Source organism: Euwallacea fornicatus, chromosome 28 (genome assembly GCF_040115645.1).
Source record: "Euwallacea fornicatus isolate EFF26 chromosome 28, ASM4011564v1, whole genome shotgun sequence".
In the NCBI taxonomy this organism is placed as follows: Eukaryota; Metazoa; Arthropoda; class Insecta; order Coleoptera; family Curculionidae; genus Euwallacea; species Euwallacea fornicatus.
This window is the reverse complement of record NC_089568.1, coordinates 1667433-1687666: the sequence shown is the minus strand read 5'-3', so window position 1 is coordinate 1687666 and position 20234 is coordinate 1667433. Positions and strand designations below refer to the sequence as shown.

The following is a 20234-nucleotide window of genomic DNA, read 5'->3' as shown; positions in this document are numbered from 1 at the left end:
CCATCCGATGGTTTTTCTCTCGAAAAATCCAATGTGGACCACAGAAAATTAAGTTGGTGATGGTAGCCGTAAGGCGAAACGTCGCATGCCATATCTGAAAACGTCATCGTGCGGCCGAGAAAAAGTGGCAATGAAAATGTGCTTGTGGTTTTGAGCTTTCTTATCAGATGACGCTAAGAAATAAAAAAAAACTTAAGTTTTTCAGTTTTTTCGACTATTTTCGGAAGTACTCGGAAAACTGAAATTTTGAAAATCGCATCTGGTCAAGCGCCCAATTACGCAATTTCCCCTCCATTTATACTTCGTCGTGTCTCTTTTAGTTCCCGATATGCCAATGGCTAGGTTCGTGTTTGAAATGGCCTGTATGTGCATCCATGCAATCTGAAAAGGAACATGAGCAGAAATTAAAACTGAAAAGTGAAACCAGAATTTTTTACTACGTTTATTTCAAACAGTCTCTCCGAAAAACACTAGACAAGGGTCATCTAAAACATTTTTCCTGTTATTATATTTTGATCAGTAAAAAAAGATTTAAATCTAATATACTCAAAGTAATATTTCCGTGTAAAATTCAATATCACCATCAAATTTAATTTGACATTACTATGTTTATACAAAATACCTTTCTAAATTAAGACAAAAAGGTTTCAATTCTAAAAGTAAACACATTATTTCACTTATATGAACTGAACCACTCATTTTTTAAGCAGCCTTGTATGGAGACATATATGCGGTTACGAAAACTAACACAAAAATGGCAGAATCATGGACATAAAAGTTAAATATTGCTGGTGCAAATAGCATATACAATCAGTACTGTACCCCTTAACTTCACACTCCATTGAATATTTGTATGCTTACTGTATAACGTTATGAAAACAGGAGAAAAAATCACTTCAACGGCAAGTAATCCCTATTGAAAACAACACAAAAATCACAGACAAACGAACGACTTTAATAAACAATTAACAAAAACAATGCCCTCAACTAGCATCACAATGCAAAACACGTGGAATGTATAGTTATTAATAATGAATATTAGTATGAAAAATTCAATTTTTCTACGCTAAATTAAATAAATATTACACTAATTAACCTTTAAACTTAAAACACTATAGTGTTTAGTCGATGAGTCCGTCTAGACCCCATCAACACTGCGGTTGGCATAGGGCACACCAACGTTTTATTTACAAGCTTATCAACCAAGTGTCATATAAATATTGGTTATCGATAAATTAGCATGTCTTTAGTTATTTTATCTACAATTTTTTGTTACACTGTAACAATTTTTTTATAAATTATTATTAAATAATTGTTAAAGTAAATTTAAATAATTTTCTACCTAATCGCTAAAAATATCTTCAGATGTAAATCACGATGCTAAGCTCCTGACTTATATTCATTTTAAAAAATTGCACGATCCCCGACCAGGATAAGTTTATTCTAGGATTACTAAACGAAATTTCGATAGTTCTTGAACTATGCCTTAAATTACGTTAAATACAGGTAAGTTTGCTTAAATAAATAATATCTACAGACAATTTAGTTTTTTTTTTCTTGAAAAATTATATATTACATTTCGAAATTTGCAGAGTGACACCGTGACACCGTTTCTTTGTCCAAAGAACAAATTCGATAAAATATTATATTTGGCCATGAAAATGGCCATTAGGAATTCGTTATCGTATACGGGCATGAATTAATAGTTAAAAATGGTTTTTAGATGTAAAGGTTCTTGGCACGATATTTGGTCATTTTTTAAGTTAATAAACACGCAAAACCAACTTTCAGCTCAATATTGATCTACTGTAGTTTAGATGCCAACGGGAAATGAACAGTTCTATGTTAAACAAGAAATTTATTTTTCTGCATTGCACCCTAAAGAGCAACAATTTAGTGAAATTCCAGCTTGAAGCCTCAAATGCTTATAATAAGAAGTTAAGTCGAGGATGTTCGAAGGCGAAATGGTAAATGAACAAAAATTTGATATTATAGTTTTTAAAGGGGTATAAAATCTTACTGCACACAACGTTTCATCAGATTTTCCATTCGTTTAATATTAGAGATAGGAAAAAAAATCTTTTCAGACTCTTACCTTATTACCATTCTGGTTCCAGCATTACCCTTTTTTCGAAAATGCTGCCCGGAAATTTACTAAAAAATCTGGTCACCCTGCAAATTTTACCATCGAAATATTAACATAAATTTTGTCCTAAATGTTCCACAATTTGTTTTCATATTCAAATGTTTGAAACGCATTTCCTGTTAGCCCGAAAATTATAAAAACGTATTGTACAAATCTGATATTTGCCATAATTCGCATCACGGCCATTTCTGAACTGTTAAATTAAAAGGTTTTTTCTAACTACAGCCAATATTCCCAAATCTTTTCGCAGGACCCTGGGTGTTTCAAGACCCAATACATTTCCAAAGCTGCTGCAAATATCCAATCACCTCACAACCCCATCAGAATAAATCCTACAATCTCTATCAGCTGTCTACCTACGAAACTTCACCTATTTTAATAGCTGTCTAATTTGGCATTTTGCGTTTCTTCTGATAAACCATGATTCATGAACAATTAATCAACACCAGTCAGAATGAATAAGTGAACACCTTATAAATCCAATCAACGTCCCATTTCTGACTTCCTTTTCAGAAAAAACTATTAAGTATTCTTATTATACTTCGCACGGCACTGGCGGAATATCAGCTAAACTAAGCTTGACGACGGTTGCTTGCTCCTTGCGTCAAGCCGCCTGGGTACCGCCGCTGTTGCAGGACACCACTGGTACTGTTTGGCACCCCATCGTTGCCAAGTTGTTGGTGACAATGTGGCCTATGCCGAAGGCTTTCAGTTCGGAGAAAATTTCGGTAAAGTAGCCTAGAAGAAGGAAAGTATTATCAACTTTTAGGTTTGCAGGAAGTAAATATGACGATAGTCCCAAAAGTAGCCGACCTAATATAGGGATGGAAATTTTTTTGTTAACAATTTGCTGATATCACATTAAACCTTAAAAAGTTTCCATTTAAAATTTGAAGGTGCTACATTGATTTGTGTTTGTTTTGGAGTGAACGTTTTTAGAGATTTTGAGAATACGAAAAAAATTCATTCATTTAATAGGTTAGTCTATCCAACATCAAGGCGGAGGTAGATTCTACTCTGAGGGAATCTGATCCTTCAATAGCAGCTATGAAATATTGGATAGAACAGTTTCAACGCGAATGTACGAGCTGCCAAGACGAACTCCGCAGTGGCCCAATGACACTCCAGATCTGACCACTCCAGATTTTGTGATGAAAATCCACAAAGCTGTACTGGGACATAGGCATTTCAAAAAGCATTAAACATCATATTTTTATCAGAAATTGCACATGAGAAAGCTGTGCTTCGCGATTACGCCCAATTAAATAAAAATAGCGCCGTGAGGATGTTTCAAAGGAGTCTTTGGGAAAGATTCGCAAAAATAAAGCCGAGTTTTTGCGGCGATTCATAATCATGGATGGAACAGGGGTCCATCATTTCACACCCGAGACAAAAAAGCAGTGAAAACAATGGACTAAAATGGAAAAATCGTTTTCAAAAAAAGCGAAAACCATTTCATCTGTAGGAAAGGTGATGACGTCAGTTTTCTGAGATGCACACGGGGTAATTTTTATTGACTAACCCTCTAAAAACAATAAACGCAGAATATTATTCAAATGTATTGCAGGGTTTAAGGGATGAAATTAAGAAAAAGAGACCGCACTGGGCGGAAAAGAAAATTTAATTTCATCAACACAACAGTTCTCATTTCCGTTATTGCGATCAGAATCAATTAATTAGGTTTCGAACTTTTTCCTCACCCACCCTATTGGCCAGATTTGTGCCCCTCAGACTATTTTCTATTTCCAAGTTTGAAAGAATGGCTCGGAAGAAAGAGATTTGCCAATAGTAAAGAGGTTCGAGGTTCGTGCCTATTTTGAAACCATCGAGGCTCATTACTATGAACTGGAGATAGAAACCATAAAGCATCGTTGGGAAAAGTGTTTCAAAGGAGATTGTGTTGAGAAATAATGTAATATTTTCCAAATTATATTTTTTTAAGTTGGGTACTTCTGGGACTATCCTCGTATATGGTCTGACATTATTGAGTTTCGAACATACTGGCAGCGTTCCAATTGACGATTGGAATGCTGCGTTCCTAATATTGATTATACTTTGCTATGTTGCGGATTGCCCACTCACACTATTGCAAACGTAAACAGATAATAACTATTATCAATTTGATCACTTTCATCAGATTTATTACCCACGGTGTTCCACAAATGGTCCCCAAAAGTTTAATTCTTTAGCTTGTGCAAAGTTTTAAGGGGATGTTCTGTACAAAATGTTGCCGCAGAAAACGTACAGGGTGACTGACTTGAAAGTTATAAATTTTTGCCCAATGATTGTGTTTCCCATAGCAGTATATCAGCCATTCGTCATCTGTCAGTATAACCCGATTGTTATCCGATGCCGACTGAAGAGGTTCCATCCTTAATAATAATATTTGAACGTCTGTGGCGTTGATGTCTTGTAGACGCATGATGATTACTTATGATCAAACGCCGTTTAATAGGTTTCATTCAGAGAAAATCAGCTAAACAACAGGGGAATATGAAAATTCTAGAGTTATATTTTTTGTTGATGTACATTTCTCAATGCTTCCTATAAAGAGGAATTTTTGGAAGAACCTGGAACTTTCCATTCACTGAAAAACTTCCCTCCTCTGCAGTCGCATCTCACAGCTCATCACACCACAAAGTAGCCAATAAAATCAAATTCTTTAATTTTTCTGCGAGCGAATCTTACAAGTCCAGTCTTGGAACTCAAAATTAAGCAGCTGGCTATCGAGTACTATCCTCGCTATATGCGCTATCGCTGAGTACCAATTTTACGAATATTTTACTATTAAAGTTACTTACCAGGCTCTGCATTGATACGAAGCATATTGGAAGATAGGCGATTAACTATGTCTAGGCATCGGTCCCAGAATTTCTCCTTGGAGTCTTCAACTAAGAACGGTTTGAGCGGGTAGGAAATTTCATTCCCTACAACCAAAAACGCTTTAAAGTGTCCAAATCTTTGGTTAGAAAGACGTAACATTGCTCATTGAAAAAATGATGAATCTCTCACTTAGATGATCAAACAAAAAAAACTGCATTCTGCGGGGAAAGAAAATTGAAAGAGATATTTTATCAGGAAACTCCTGCCCCATAAGGTCAGATAATCCTAAACAAGATATAACGGCTAGCGTGATAGGCTCTTGAGTCTAGTTAATGGGATTTTTTGTATTGTTTCTGAACTAAAGATTGATGGCCTTTTCCTGAAAATAGGATGCTTCCACGAAGGTACGATAATCCGAGGTTTTTTGCTTTTGAGCCCCAGTTACTGGAACATTGTTTGGCGCACAAAGAGCAGCGGGACGAAACCCAATTCCAGAGAAGTTCGTTTACCCACGATTATAACTTTAAAAACAAGTGGAACTTACCCATATACGAATAGGATAAATACAAACAAGTTAAAACCACAGCCTGAAGATCCTGTTCGCATTCTACGTCTTCCTCTACTAGGTCACGCACCAACATGTAGACGAAGACGATATTGGCAGGATTTATGAAAGCAACATCCTGAAACAAGAGTAATTTTATCGATTATTCTTCAAAGTCGCTTACAGTATCACGTGATTGTCTTATTAGGTGTATCACGTGTGGATGAGTCAATGAAAAAGTTGAAGACATGTGACCGGATTGGACACTTCGAAAGCTTCATAAAGGACATAATAAGCTTTTAATAAATCTGACCTTCCCTAACTTGAAACTGACTTGTGTGGTTAAAAGGAGTTTGATCAATAAACCTTACGTACAGACTACGTAAATTCACTCCAGTACCTTTGCCAAGCTATGAAAGTTCGTGTTTACCTATGCCTTTTTTGGTTTGGTTCAAAAGATCAGACATCAAATAATTCCTTATTCAGTTAGCTTTAATGATTAAAATCTGGCACTAATTCTTGAATAAAATTATTATCGAAGGTTAACTGTTGGTTAGCTTTTATCACGCTCCCAGATCAAAGTCTGGAATAAATTTTAATGTTTGATTGCGCCAAAGGAAGTAGAAAAAACGAAGAAGAAATTTGGATAATCCAGATTGCCAAGAGTTTGTTAAAAAAGGATTTCTAATGATGAATTTAGATATTGTGTTTTTAAAGATTTGAGGTGAATGTTTTATTACTTTTTAAAATGAAAAATTACAGAAAGAGACTTGCAGTGACTCCCAAAAATATTCGGACACTTACACCTACAATTTTATTTTGTGTTTAGTAATTATAAAAATAAAAACATAAAAAACGGGACTTTGATGTACGTTTGGTATCAGCTTTTGCTATCGAACATTTAAAAGGAGTCACTGTACCAAACTTTAAAGGGTAAGACCTGTTAAGTCGTCTGATGGCAATTACGCACATGGGAATCTGCTTGAGAATTTTGTGATTTTCTTTCAATTTCAAAGTTAAACTATATCTGGCAGAAAATAAATTTTCTATTCAGATTTCCCGAGGGTTCGCTTCATCTCTTTGAATTTCTAAAGTGTTAACGTTTTTGCTCTTTTCTGTGGATCATTGAGATTTCCAATAGTTTTCCAAATTTCATTTACTCTATTTTGTGTGTAAAAGATTTATGATTTCCCCAAGTCGTCTAAACTTCCTAAACAAATTTGGTACCGTAACAAATTGGTCAAGAAGTGATGCAGAAATTTCCACGATTCTCGCAACTGAAGATAAATTTATCCAAGTCAGCTTATCCTAAAGGAAAATATTTCCTGATTAACCCCAAGAGCTGATGTTTCCTCTAGTTACTTTTTGTATTGACCCATGTTTTCTTGTTTCTGGACGAAACGTAAATCCTATTAAAGCAAGATCTTGGTTACTCAAATTTAAATTAATGGAAGGTAATCGATTTCCCGATCTGGGGCCGAAATCATGACAGGCATAAACCAAATATAGCAATTTTCGATATCAATAAAAGTCCAAATTCCTTGGAAGTATAGTGATAAATTAACGACGAGAGAAGAACGAGGATATTTTGAACATAAGTGGAGAATATGTCATCACTTCAACATACTACGTGTTCAAACTCATTAGTCTGAAAACATAGCGTATTGAACTTACCTTAACTTTGAACTGGCGTCAGTATACAGAGTGTTTCCAAAAAATATATGCAATATTCCAAAAACAAAAAGTTTTTGTCAAAAGATTGCAATTATGCTTATAAATTGTCTTCCAAAAACGTACCCTTAAGGAAGTTCAGTTTTTTTTAAATTTGATAGCGAAAACGGTATTTTCTAAATAAATTTTCTTTCAGTTGATGAAATTTATTAAATTTATTTTCAGCAATTTAACAACAAAATGTTAATTTTCATATCTAGGTTATGCGGTAAAAAATACTCGCAAAAATTCATTACTTTTGTAAAATATGGCCTTTGACAAAATGGTGTTTTTCTGGAACACGGCTCGGTTTGCGTATATCAAGTGTACATAATGGTACAAACCACGTAATGGTACAAATCGCACTATAATTAAAACAGCCCAAGACCTTAAATGTTTTAGGAACAAAGAAGTTGAGGGCAGCCTTCTCTTCATCTCTCTGAAGATGCAGAAAGAAGTGTTAAGGCCTATCTTATTATACATATTGCTCTTGATATAACGCACGAGTGACCTAAAATTAATCAAATTTCATGAATTGGAAGAATAGTTAATTAGAAAATACCATTTTCGCTATCAAATGTTGAAGTAGTACAGCCGTACAGATACATTTTTGGAAAACAATTTATAAGAGTAAATACAATCTTTTGATAGGAACTTTTCGTTTCCTGGATATTGCCCATATATGTGGAAACACTCCGTATAATAATTGTAATATATTATAAGTCGGTGCATAAGGTGTCTGAATATACTTCCATAAATTCAACAATATATCCTAGGTCGCAAAATATGACAAAAATATCATGTAAACATATATCGAAAGGAGTTTCGGTTTGAATGTATAAGACGTGAAAAGTTGGTTCTTGATGATGGCGATATTTTCGAAACGTTTTGGAGACAAATAAATGAAGTTTTGTTCTTTATTATAACTTTTTGTGCTTTTTCTGAATCTCCATAAAAAAGCTGCTATATTTTCCAGAGACGAGTAATACACGGGGGTAAAAAAGTACCCACACTTTCTTGTATTTAATTTTATTGATGATTTTGTAGGACGAATATTAAACTTGATGATTTTTAGATAAAAAGGCACTCTCGGAAGACAAAATCTTCGAGAGTTTTCGAGAAAATTGAGATTTAATAAGTCTGTGGATATTATATATTTTTTTTTAATAATCGTTGCATTGAATCAATCTTTGAACTTATAGCATTACGTTTAGAGACACCCTTTAAAAAAATTAATTATTGTACTTCTAGCCGAAACCAGCTCACCAAGCTCAAATAGAAGTTTTATAAATAAAAACAAATATAATAAAACGGCTCAATAGGCGATATTTTTAGCAACGGTTAACGATTATCCTGTGCCTAGCCCTATTCGAAAAGTCACGCCCTTTGATATATTATGGATATTCACATGCTGTGCAAAGATGAGAGTTTATAAAAATACATCCAGTGTGGTAACTTTGACTGGAACAAATTCGGTATTTACATTACATTTGATTGTTAGCAAAATCACTTAAACGTGTCAATTTTCATTTTACCCCATACACTTTTTGTAGTATTCTGATGTTACACATGTCAACCCCTTAGCTAGAGCGACAGTTACCCTTAAAAGTTTAAACAGGAAGGGGGTTCGAATGATGCATCATTTTAAAGATTTTTTCAACGCGACTTTATCTGACGTTAGTTTTCATCATGCAGCAAAATAATACTAAAAATAAACAAAATTTTAACGATTCGAATTACTATTTTCTTTAACTTAGCAACTGCTCGAAATGTTCACCGTTCAGTTCTTGGCACTTCCCGAAAAAGTGATAAAATCTCTCATTTTCTAAAGTATTTAGAGTCATTTACCTAATTTCTTGTAATGTACGTTCTTAAAGTTCGTTGATATCATGTGATTTCGTATTGTAAACCTTCGATTTCAGGTATCGCCGTAAAAACTAATCGCCAAGAGTGAGATTGGGAGATCTCGGGGGCCATTCTATTGAGCCTCTTCTTCCTATCCGTCGATTTGGAAAAGTTTCATCTAAGTATAAGCGAACTTTCCGAGTACAATGTGGTGGTGCTCCATCTTGTTGGAACCAAATCCGTCCGTTAGACATGTCCGGATTTACTTCACTAAGGAACAAATTAGATATGTAGGAACTAGTTGGACTTCGAGAAATTCTAAATGTCGCTGGCCATTTAAATTTTCATCAAAAAATATCGGTCCTAATATTTGGTTCCCTTTGATACCCGCCCAAACGTTTCTTTTTGCAACATACTGGGTGTAACCTCTCGTCCAATGGGGACTCACTGCAAACCAATATCGACAATTTTATTTATTGACATGTCCATTTAACGTAAAAGTTGCCTCATCGGTAAGGAAAACCAATTCCATAGATATTTCTAATTGCTGAACGGCATTCATAAAATCTTTCTCAATTCCCTTCGTCAATCTCCATCATCCTCAAGCAATTCTTGACGTATTTGCATTTTATAAGGCCGAATATTTGCATCTTTCACTATTTTCAAAACGAATGTATTACTGATTAAATTTTCACGAGCTTTTCATCGAGCTTTCTTCTAATGCCACGAATTAGTTAATTTTTGTATCGCCGTCAATATTTTCCTCCTGTCCCTTGGGACATTCCTCCCGTTACCACGATTTCTAAGTGTCTTTTCTATTTTACTTATGGTCCCGTGATCAATGGGTGGCAAATCAGGATACTTTTGTCGAAATAATCGAATCTCATTTTGTGTTCGGACTCTGTCGCCGTATCGAATCATTATTAAAGTTTCTATTTTATGAAATTCAATTAAGTAACGCATTATCCGCAATTTTATAATAAAGTACGTCTATTGTGTATTAAACTAAACGAACTAAATTTTGTATCGAAGGAGTATTCAGACTATTGCGGTGTTTCAGGGATATTTCGTAAAAAAATGACAAGCAAATGAACAAAATTTTAGTGTTAAAACAATTTATTTTCAATACTGTTTTCCTCTATGATGAAAAGTAGCATATCAGATAGAATCAGTTTGAAAAGATCTTTAAAGTGATGTATCGCTTGAACCCCCTTTCTGTTTAAACTTTTAAGGGTGACTGTCACCCTAGCTGGGGGGTTGACATTTGTAGCATCAGAATACTACCAACAAGTGCATCGGGGAAAATAAAGTTACCACACTATATATAAACTGCAAGAACAGCGTAAATCGTAGGGAAGACAAAAACTTTTCCCCCCTTTCTACTAAAACCGACAAGACGTCCGGATCAAGAACGACATTAAATGCCTTTTAAAGAATCGATTTCGCGTCCCTTAACTTCAAAAACAGAGTAAAGATTTCGGATCCTTCGCCTTTTAAGCACGAAACTTATTGAGCTTGAAGGGCATTTCAAATTTTAAGTAAAACGAATATCGGAAATTAGTTTCGTTTGGCAGTTCAGACCAGTTTACGTGAAATCAAAATAATTTAAAAACACATCAATTCCCCGCCCATGAACGAGTGATTATTGAATGCAGGCACGTGTATTCTATGGGGGAATTAAGAACGTTTATGTCGTAAATTCAGGATCGGAAACCGGCAACACGTGCGTTCTAAAAGCAAACTTCGACGTGTCGAAAATATTCTGTTTGGCATATTGCAGAGGATGGCAGCAACAAATAAACACAGCTATGCTAACTTCTACGTAGCTATTACATGGAATGGAAATGGCTAAATTGAATTACGGCACAGCGTCAGAGACCAATCTCATAATTTGTACGAGTGCGATATACATATTTGTGTAAAAAAATAAATTGTCGAAGCAAACTTGGCAGTCTTTCAAGTCGTGAACGTAGAGAAGAAAAAGTAAAGGAAACGATGATGGTAATAAAACAGCAAGAACTGCTGCTTTACTTCAGAAACGTGTAAATTTCAGAAAGCAGATTTAAACCACTCCCTCCAAATACTTGGCAAACCTCTCATGCAATTCCAGAGGCAATTACGATATGCGCAATGCTAAATCTGGTTCTCATTCACCTCAAATCGAAGACTCACTCATTCGAGTTCCACTCTCCTGATTCCGATCCTGGAAACCAGACACATCCACCCCTAGGCCATCCAGTTTCCGGCTCCGACGTTCGTTTATTTTGGTGCACCCCATTTTCGATGCATGATAGGATTATCGAATGCCGTTATTTCAACGTGGTAGGCGAAATGACTTCACAGATCCACTCTGAGGCGGATTGTATTGCATGGGGGGTGCATGGGATTTGCCTAAAGGGAATCGAGCTCAAATAATGAAAACCATAAATTGCGTTGGTTTCGCTTTGCATCAACATTCATATCAATTAAAACCAAACCACTGGGTTCCGCGATGGTTGAGAAGTGGCTGTCGATAGCCTCGTTCCTCCTCCGAGCGTTCCAGTTGTCGCGAGTGCACGGAGGAAATTTTCCACCATAATGTGGCCATCGTGATAAACTAACAAACTGACCTACATTTTCCTCAAGTTTGTAGCAACACTACGAGCGCAACCTTTCCCACTTTTAGGTCAGCACAGCAAAAATGTGCTATTACATTAACGAGTAATACGGTCAGCTTTCCCTGAAGTATCCGCAGTGATTGAGGTCAAGAGTGTTATATAATATACATTATACATGTAGATAACTTTTTTCATTCTATTCTGACATATTTTTTTAACACGTCGCGGCTGTAGTGTACAATTATGTAAAACGTAGCGTGTAGTCACGATACATTTTAAATTGGGGCCATATATCATTACGTCCGATATAACTTTTTTGAGTGATGGCCACGTTGAGATGTTTAGCTAAAAATAGCAAAAATCGATGGGAGCCACTGCTGAAGCTAATCTGTAGGATTTGTGCCTGCTTCTATTAAGCTCTGCTATGATGGCTTTATTTGTGACGTTTTACGGTTTCATGGGGGAGGGGCGGCGGCAATAAATATGAAGCTTTAGTGCGGTTCATCCAAATTATTGGAGATGGAGGTTAAAGATATTTATAAAACGTTTTAATGAATATGTATGAGTTTGATGTGAATCTTTGAATATAAATACAGATTGGGTTTTTTTTAAGTGTACAAGCCAACATCTTGATGATTACGCGGACAGTGAAAAAATCGAAAGACACGTCCACCATAATACGATGAGACAAGACGATTGGGAGTACGATGAACTCATTACCCTCCACCAAGTCGCTTTTTTAAACGTTAAGGGTTGCGACATGTGATTGGAAAGCATTTTGGATAAGCTCTTCAACGGTACCAAAGTCTTTGAAATTCAGCCCTCGAATGTCTCCTCTAGTGCTTAAAATGCAAAATCCGTAAGACACCTGAGGGTAGAATTAAATAGTCTTCAATGAAGAACGTGTAGCAGCACCGATGATTAATTCAAGGTTTTATTGTCATTAAATTGAAGCGTAAGATTGGCCGCTCGATATGAAAAATTTTTCATGATTCGTCATATTTAGTTCCTCAGCTCACATTGTTCTCAAAGCATTCACAATAATGTTAAATGTAAAAAATGAGGCATTTCCCTTTTATCGATATTTATGAATGTTTTTCCACCCAGTGAAACGTCGAATCCTGTTTATTATCTGAGTTTCACTTCGTGCTTCTTCTCGCAAATTCCCATTCGAAACATGGTTTATTCAATTGCGCAACGGCCTGAAATCGTTGTTATTTATGGTGATGAGGAACGTTTTCGTTTACGAACCACAGAAATGTTTCGCCAGCGACATCCTGGAACGAACATTGATTCTTCCTACGTTAGGAAATTAACACGTAAATTTGAAGAAACTGCTCTTCTGGCCAATAAAAAGAAATAATCAACGTAGGACATTACATTGGCTTACCGATATCAAAATTATCGGACAACTATCCTAAGTCCGTCAAGTATCCACGCGAGCTGGACAATCGGAATCTGTCCATAAGCAGCATCTGTCCGAAAAGTTCTAAAATTGCCCAAATTTCATCCATATGAAATTCAACTTCATTAGGAATTGAATGGAGATGATCCAGACCGACGATTTACATATTGCCGCGTTATGCGCGCTTTGATTACCATTCAGCCCCGGTTAGCGCTAAACGTCTACTTCAGTGGTGATTGTACATTTTGCTCGAATGGCACTCTCAGTAAGCGCAATTCTAAAGTCTGAAGTGATTCACACCTCATGAGACGAGAGAAGAAAATAATCAATATCCACAAGATATTGGGCCCAGATGCTTGAATATGCTATCACAGGATCGTAGTTTTTGCGAATTACAGTGGGACGAAACTTACTAAAATTTCAACAGGATGGGACACCGCTATATTTTGTTTTACCCGTTAGGCAGTGGTTGAATAATAATTAGCCCGCTCCACGGATAGAACGCAAGGGAGCTATAGAATGGCCCCCTGAGGGTCCCGATCTCACGCCGTTGGATTTCTCGTTGCGGGGGCACTTGAAATCTGTAGTGTTTGAAACCCAACCAACGACAATTGAAGAGTTAATGCGGTGAATTATTGCCGGGCGTCGTGCAATTTCCAAGAAAACTGTTGTCAAGGTGCGTCAAGAATATGATTATCCTTTATACGTTTTGCACCTGTTTTTGGATTTTTCCATTCCAAGCACATCTTACACGAAATTTGTATTTATTCGGTTGAAAAACCCACCCTTTATATTTTAATTTTTTAGAGACTAAAAAGTTAGCCGATTTAAAGGCTCGTGCCCTCCATCCATCATTATCCATATGGATCTTGAATTATAATGATGGATGATATTTCACAGAATCGACGCAAAAATAATGCATTGTCCCTTGAGGGCATTTATAACTTGTACATCGATGTACGCTTGACACTTAATTTTCCCCTTAACTCCAAGTTCCAAGAATTATTTACTGAAAAACGTATTCAGCAAGGAAGCAAGTCGCTTTTCATCCATTAACTAGAGTGACTACAAAGAAAAGCTCTTTGGCGCTGATACTGCCCATTAATTATATATTTATGAAATTTGACCGGTTATGTTGAAGAACCCGATTTTTCCATAACATTTTAACAGTATTTCCAGTAGCACTTGGACATTACTCGACATTAACCTCCTTCTGAAGGAAAACAATATCTAACTTGCTCAAACCATATTCCGCCATCATCGATATCTCAAATTTCCCACTTTTCTTTCTGTTTTCACAAACGTATAAATTACGGCCGCTTTCCAGCATTTATCTTCCAGGAATAGCTCTCGTCCTGCCTACGCCATTTCATAAATTTCCTGAATTTGTTCGTCGTATATCTTTGGATAATGCTCCTTTTCCAAGTTATTTCGACAACGTCATATTTCTATGTTTATTTACAACGAAAGTCTGAATTCCAGGCTTGGACTTTTGAAAGTAAATAAGATCATGTTTCCTATTTACTTTCCATAATGAATGCAAAAAGACAGCGTCATAATACGTGAAGCGGAGTCTCATAGCTTGAAAGTTGGATGTTTGGTAAAGGGCTTTCGATTGATGGTTCCAGTCCACGTGATCGTTGGGGTCACTGAAATCAGTTATAGCAAGATGAAATGAAAATAGCATTGACAGAATTTTCAGCAACATCGGACGCAATCAATGCTGTAGGCTCTGTACCGATTGGAGACCCGACTCTTGAAATCTCGATTCGATTTCGATTTGTTCGAGTTTAATTGTCATCGTTTTAATTCGGCAAAAAATACATATAAATTAAAGTCATTAATGAATCAGTCAATTAAACTCGACGAAAAAATTACCATCGAAATCAAATTGAAATTTGAAAACTCCAACCTGCTGTTTGAAAAATTGGAAAATTTCCTTGATAGCTTTAACGATAGAAAATTAATTATTATCAAAAAATATGAATTAAAGTTGAATTAAACTCTTCCATTACGTATGGTGCTTTTGGAGAGATATGTGACTTTAGGACATTTACGTAATTATTCATTTAATCAAACTGCACGGCCTCCGTGCACGAGAATAATACAATTAAGACAATGGGTTTATTTCTAATTAGAGCTAATGAACTCAAACATCACAAACCCTCGATTTCTCTCCATTCAAATTTATTCAATCAAATACGATTTTTGCTTATTATCCATGCAGGAAAGCCCAATAAGGACGGCAACTCCTTACGCCCACATGCTATGAACTCTCCATATCAGATTTCAGGAGCAAGTTCAGGACTGAACTGGGGTATTGCAGGATCGATCGGCCTCCTTCGCAGGGCCGTAGCAGGGCGATGACCAAACGGCTATGCTATGCGACTTGTTTTCAAGCGATTTTGTGGGTCATGAATGCAAAATTGGGCGGCAACACGGCTTTAGTGTGAGTTTTCATTCAGGAGATTTTAGTCACCATTTAGTCTTTCCGAAGAAATTTTCCTTTCAATTACAAAATCAATTGTCATGTCTACATCAGAGGTGCTCATTGAGAATGGTCCAGAACAACGGACTGATCTCAGTAACTGAAATGAAAGTTAGATGGAGCCGAAAACACTAATCTAATATATTCACAAAACTTCTCATTTTGCTCATTAAAGTTGTGATGATACTCCTTCCCAGCTCATTAATGTCGATAGATATAGATTTATAAATGAGATCTTTCATGGCTCTTCGATAGTAGAAATCTAATGGGGAAAGATCTGGTGAACGTGCAGGCTAACGTATAATGCTACGTTCGTTATTTTACCGAAACTACGTTCCTTGTCATTTACTCCGCGAGTGTAATATGAATAAATAAAGTCATATCTCTGAAGATTATGGTTTAGATACGCTTTATTGGAAACGTGAGAATGGCAATTTTTTATTGGTACGGTTAAGTTGTGAATCTCAGAACTGTCGAATATTTCTACTTTGAATTCCTCATAGATGGAAATGGAGAGTTCAAAGCACATACTCATGGCAATTAAATTTTTGGTGGTTGAAATTCAATATTTGAGGAAAAAAAATTTTGCGATCACGGAAAAAGGGACAACTTTCATCGAACTTCAAGTGACGTTTTCATTTCCAGATATGAGGCGTCCAATGCAAAAATCAGTCAAGCCCATTTTTGATGATTTTACAGAAGATAACTTTTTTGTCTTTTTTTTTTTAATCTTGAGCTTTAAGTAGTCGCAAGGATTTGAATTTCTTCGTTTGGATTAGGAGCTGTTGTCAACAAAGGTTGAATTCAAAAAAAAGTTTTGAAGCGGTTTTGTTTGTTTTTTACACAATAATCGACTAAACCGGTTTTTCTAAAGTATTTGCACTCTTTCTTTCGTCTACGAAAATTTTTATTTTTCAAGCAGGTTATCCATTGTACATTAATAAGAAACGTAATTTCTAAAGTCAAAGTTATTTTCGCTCATTCATCACTACTATATTCGGACGCGGAAGTGTCCTCATCAGATGTCTCAGAGGACTTATGATACTCCTCTATCTCTTTGTAAAACCATAAATCACAAAGAAGGATATAATTCTTTGCCGGTCTCACGACATGTTCAAATTTGCTCTTTTCAAGTAAGTTGCGACACGAAAATAACTTTTGATCATTATTACGCAATGAAACTGCCTCGCAGTTCTTTTTTCAATTTCGAATGAAGTAAAGATTGGAATATCTATACCTTCGCTGCATTGAGCTACTACGCCTGAATCAATTTTCTCATAACGTTAAATTCTGTATATTAATAAAATCTTCATTTCTATCCGTATCGATCACCGCTAAAAGGGCTTTTTATTGATGTTCCACTATCCGACATTATTTTTCACTTTATTTTGTAATATTTACTCTTGGAACGCTTATTGATTCTTTGAAAACGAATGACAAAATACGTGTTAAACTAAATCCGTATAATAATAACTATCCTTGCATGTAACAATTGCAAATAGCACTGTACAAGAATAGGCTAAGTCCAGGATTTGATTGGTTCTTTTCTTATACAGTTTGCATAAGAAGGCATCCAATCTATTTATATATCCCTTGTATTTCTAGCTAGTGAGCCAATTATTGCACAGGACAAAAGGCAATTTTATACTTTTTAAAACCGAAATAAAAATGTCATTTTGTCAAAAATATGGATTTAACCGGTTCCTGCATTGAAACCTTTATATTAAATATCGCATAATGTTTACTTTCATCTCTGGAAATGAAAATTGGGCAGAGACTAGTGAACGTATCCCGCCATTCATGGAAGTATTGTTGGAAATATGCGCGTGCCCTATTCGAGAAATTCGTATTTGGCAGTAGCCGAACCATCACATGACTCAGAATGGCAGATAAGAAAAGTGAATATTTCATAACTTATCTCTATCTGTGATGTAATCGTCGAACTGGACAACTCGTTATTGAGGTTCATGTAGTCAACATGAATTTCAAAAACAGAATTATTTACGGTAAAGTAACATTTCTGCACGATGTGCGGTAATGTACTATTCACCAGACTGTTGTGGATAAAATTATAAAAGTAATTACTGGATGCACTCTATGCGCCGTATATGAAATAATTAATATTTTTGCAACCCCACGCCCTTTTGGCATAAGCATGTAAACATAAATCTCGCATTTCGTATGATAAATCACATAATCACACTATCCTTTAATTTTCGTTCTAAATTCCATAACCGTCACTTTTAACATGCATTTTTGTCCCAGGTAACACCTGGAAATAATGCTTTGGCACGTGTACATCTAAAATTTATGGACCTATGCCTATAGAGCCTATAGAGCAAAAAAGGCTCGGAAATCTGAAAATAAAATAAAGACTTACTCAGTAAAAATTAAAAAATTAGTCGATTTAAACCATGACAAGACCTAATCGCGATCCAAGTATGACTCCTAAAACTGTGGGGCCAACGATTGAAATGCTATAAATTATTATCTTTTATTCTAAAATGAATTTTGGATAACGGAAGAATTCAATAACCAATAGAAGTGTCATTTGCATGCCTTCATGTGAAAGAATAACCATTTACTAAGTTAAAATAATCGTTAACATGCCAAACTTCCAACCTACCTGCCATCCTTGCAAAAGCAGACTTCTATCCACTGTCCTCAACCACATAACCGCATCTCCGGCCTGAAAATCTCGTAATCTATAACATCTAGAATGCAAGAACATCCCTAAACATTTCAAAAGCTCCGAAGTGGATGCCTGGATAACCGTCCGTCTCGGAGCGGCCACCGGAACGACCTGATTTGATTCTCTTTGAATCTGCAAAGTCTGCTTAGTCGTCAGCTTTTCGCAGTGCAAATTATAATTTGTGTTGTTAGCATTGTTAACTCTAACAATGTCTAATGCTAAGGCGGACGTGGATTTCGACGAACAATAGTAAGACGGTTGTTTATTCGATTGTTGCTGTTGGATGTTCTTGTTTTTGTCCACGTTTTGTCCGTGGACATTATCCAGAGGTTGTCTAAACGCCGTGACATTTTTGTTCTTTATATTTTCTTGTTTCTTCTTATTGTTATTAGTGGTGGAGAAGCGTTTCCATGAGAGGGCGTTGATGAATAAGGAGTGCTTTTTCAAGTTCTTCTCCAGCGCGTTTTTCTCCGACAATATCCTAGCGTTATCGTTATTGTTGATGTTGTTGAGGGTGTGAGTGTTCGAGTGGCTCAAATTTGCCTTGTTGCAGTCCCTGTTGTTTTTCACATTGTTCAATTGTTCGTACGAGAAATTGTTCAGCGCGAAATCCCCTGTACTGCTGGTGGTGTACAGGGGCCGGGCCCGTTCACGAGGAGAGAAGCTCAACACGGTACCCATGGTGGCACGTGAACTCAAAAGCACCCAAACCGAGACTCGCTGCACGACTCACGCACTGCAACTTGCCATCTTTAACGGAAAATCCACCCTCCAAGAAAACGCGGACCCTGGGAAATCTTTCGGTCGGGGTCGATCGGCCACTGCAGCGAGCATGCCCGTTGTTGCCGGGAAACGATGGTGATGTCATGGAAAATCAATAGATGAAAACTGCCCTTAGATGCCAGAGACGGGTTTGAAGAAATTACTCTGGGGGATGGCTTTTAGGGGTGCTTTTATATCCAACAGCAGTCCCTTGGTAATTTTGAAAATGCCATTAATTGTTCGCAGATTCATGTAGGCAAACATAACGTGGAACATGGAGAATTAAAACTATGACCTCTTGGGAAACAAGGTGTTCCAAAAGGTCATAAATTTCTAATTTTCTAGTGAATGGGTTTCCAAGGTTTTCTAAGGGAATTTTCGTTTACGCTAATCGAACAATTTTCAAAGATAATTTCAGTGCCTTTGGGTAGTTTCCTCTACAAGAAATGAAGTCGTTAAACTCCCCACTAAACTAATCCAGTTACTGAGCAGACATTTCGGCAAAATCAAAAGATTGCTCCAATATCTTCGAAGAAGATGTGCGGCGAATACTTCTGAGGTCGCCCACTGGCAGATCCTGCTTGGTGCCGCTTGACTAGGCTTTTGATGGGATTAAAATCGGCTAATACTTTAAAAGCTCACATACTTTTTGTTTAAATTTAATTTAAATTAATATACGAGGTACTTTTTTTAACCCACTAACAGAATGGGACAGACTGAAAGTGTGAAGTCATGAAAAAAACTTATATAGGCATAAATCCAATGTCAATTATTTAAGAACTTAGAGGAGTTGCTAATTGTTTGCATATTGTCTATTTGTTATGTTACTGAAAACTGCCCAAATGGGAGAATTAAAACTAAAAATATCGTAGCACTTGCTCAAAATGTCCTCCTCCAAGAACACATGCTTCACAACAACGAAGTAATGAATTTTTCACCTGAATCAACATATTTGGACGATTTGCTCTATCAACAACAGCCATCTGTATTCTATCTATCAACTGCTCTCTAGTGTTAACTGCCTCTTGGTACACAATTTGTTTCTTATGACCCCATAAATAAAAATCCAATGGATTTAAGTCGGGAGATCGCGACGGGTACACGAGTGGATCGGCATCCGATCCAATTCAATCCAATTATTTCCAAAATGTTCGTGTAATCAACCGACAAATACCGCTCCTCGGTGAGGTGGTGCACCAATCGTTCAGATAAATAAATTCGA

At 36.3% G+C, this 20234-nt stretch overlaps 1 protein-coding gene across 1 annotated transcript; it reads right to left on the bottom strand.

Moving 5' to 3' along the window:
• Nucleotides 1–427: 427 nt before the first annotated feature.
• Nucleotides 428–19061, bottom strand: Cdk5alpha (Cdk5 activator-like protein). Its single transcript, XM_066297413.1, has 4 exons — nucleotides 18185–19061; nucleotides 5514–5652; nucleotides 4948–5073; nucleotides 428–2884 (listed from the first exon to the last, which is right to left on the bottom strand). Exons 1-4 carry the CDS (start codon nucleotides 18929–18931, stop codon nucleotides 2751–2753), a joined length of 1146 nt encoding a protein of 381 aa, XP_066153510.1. The 5' UTR covers nucleotides 18932–19061; the 3' UTR covers nucleotides 428–2750.
• Between the last annotated feature and the right edge of the window lie 1173 nt (nucleotides 19062–20234).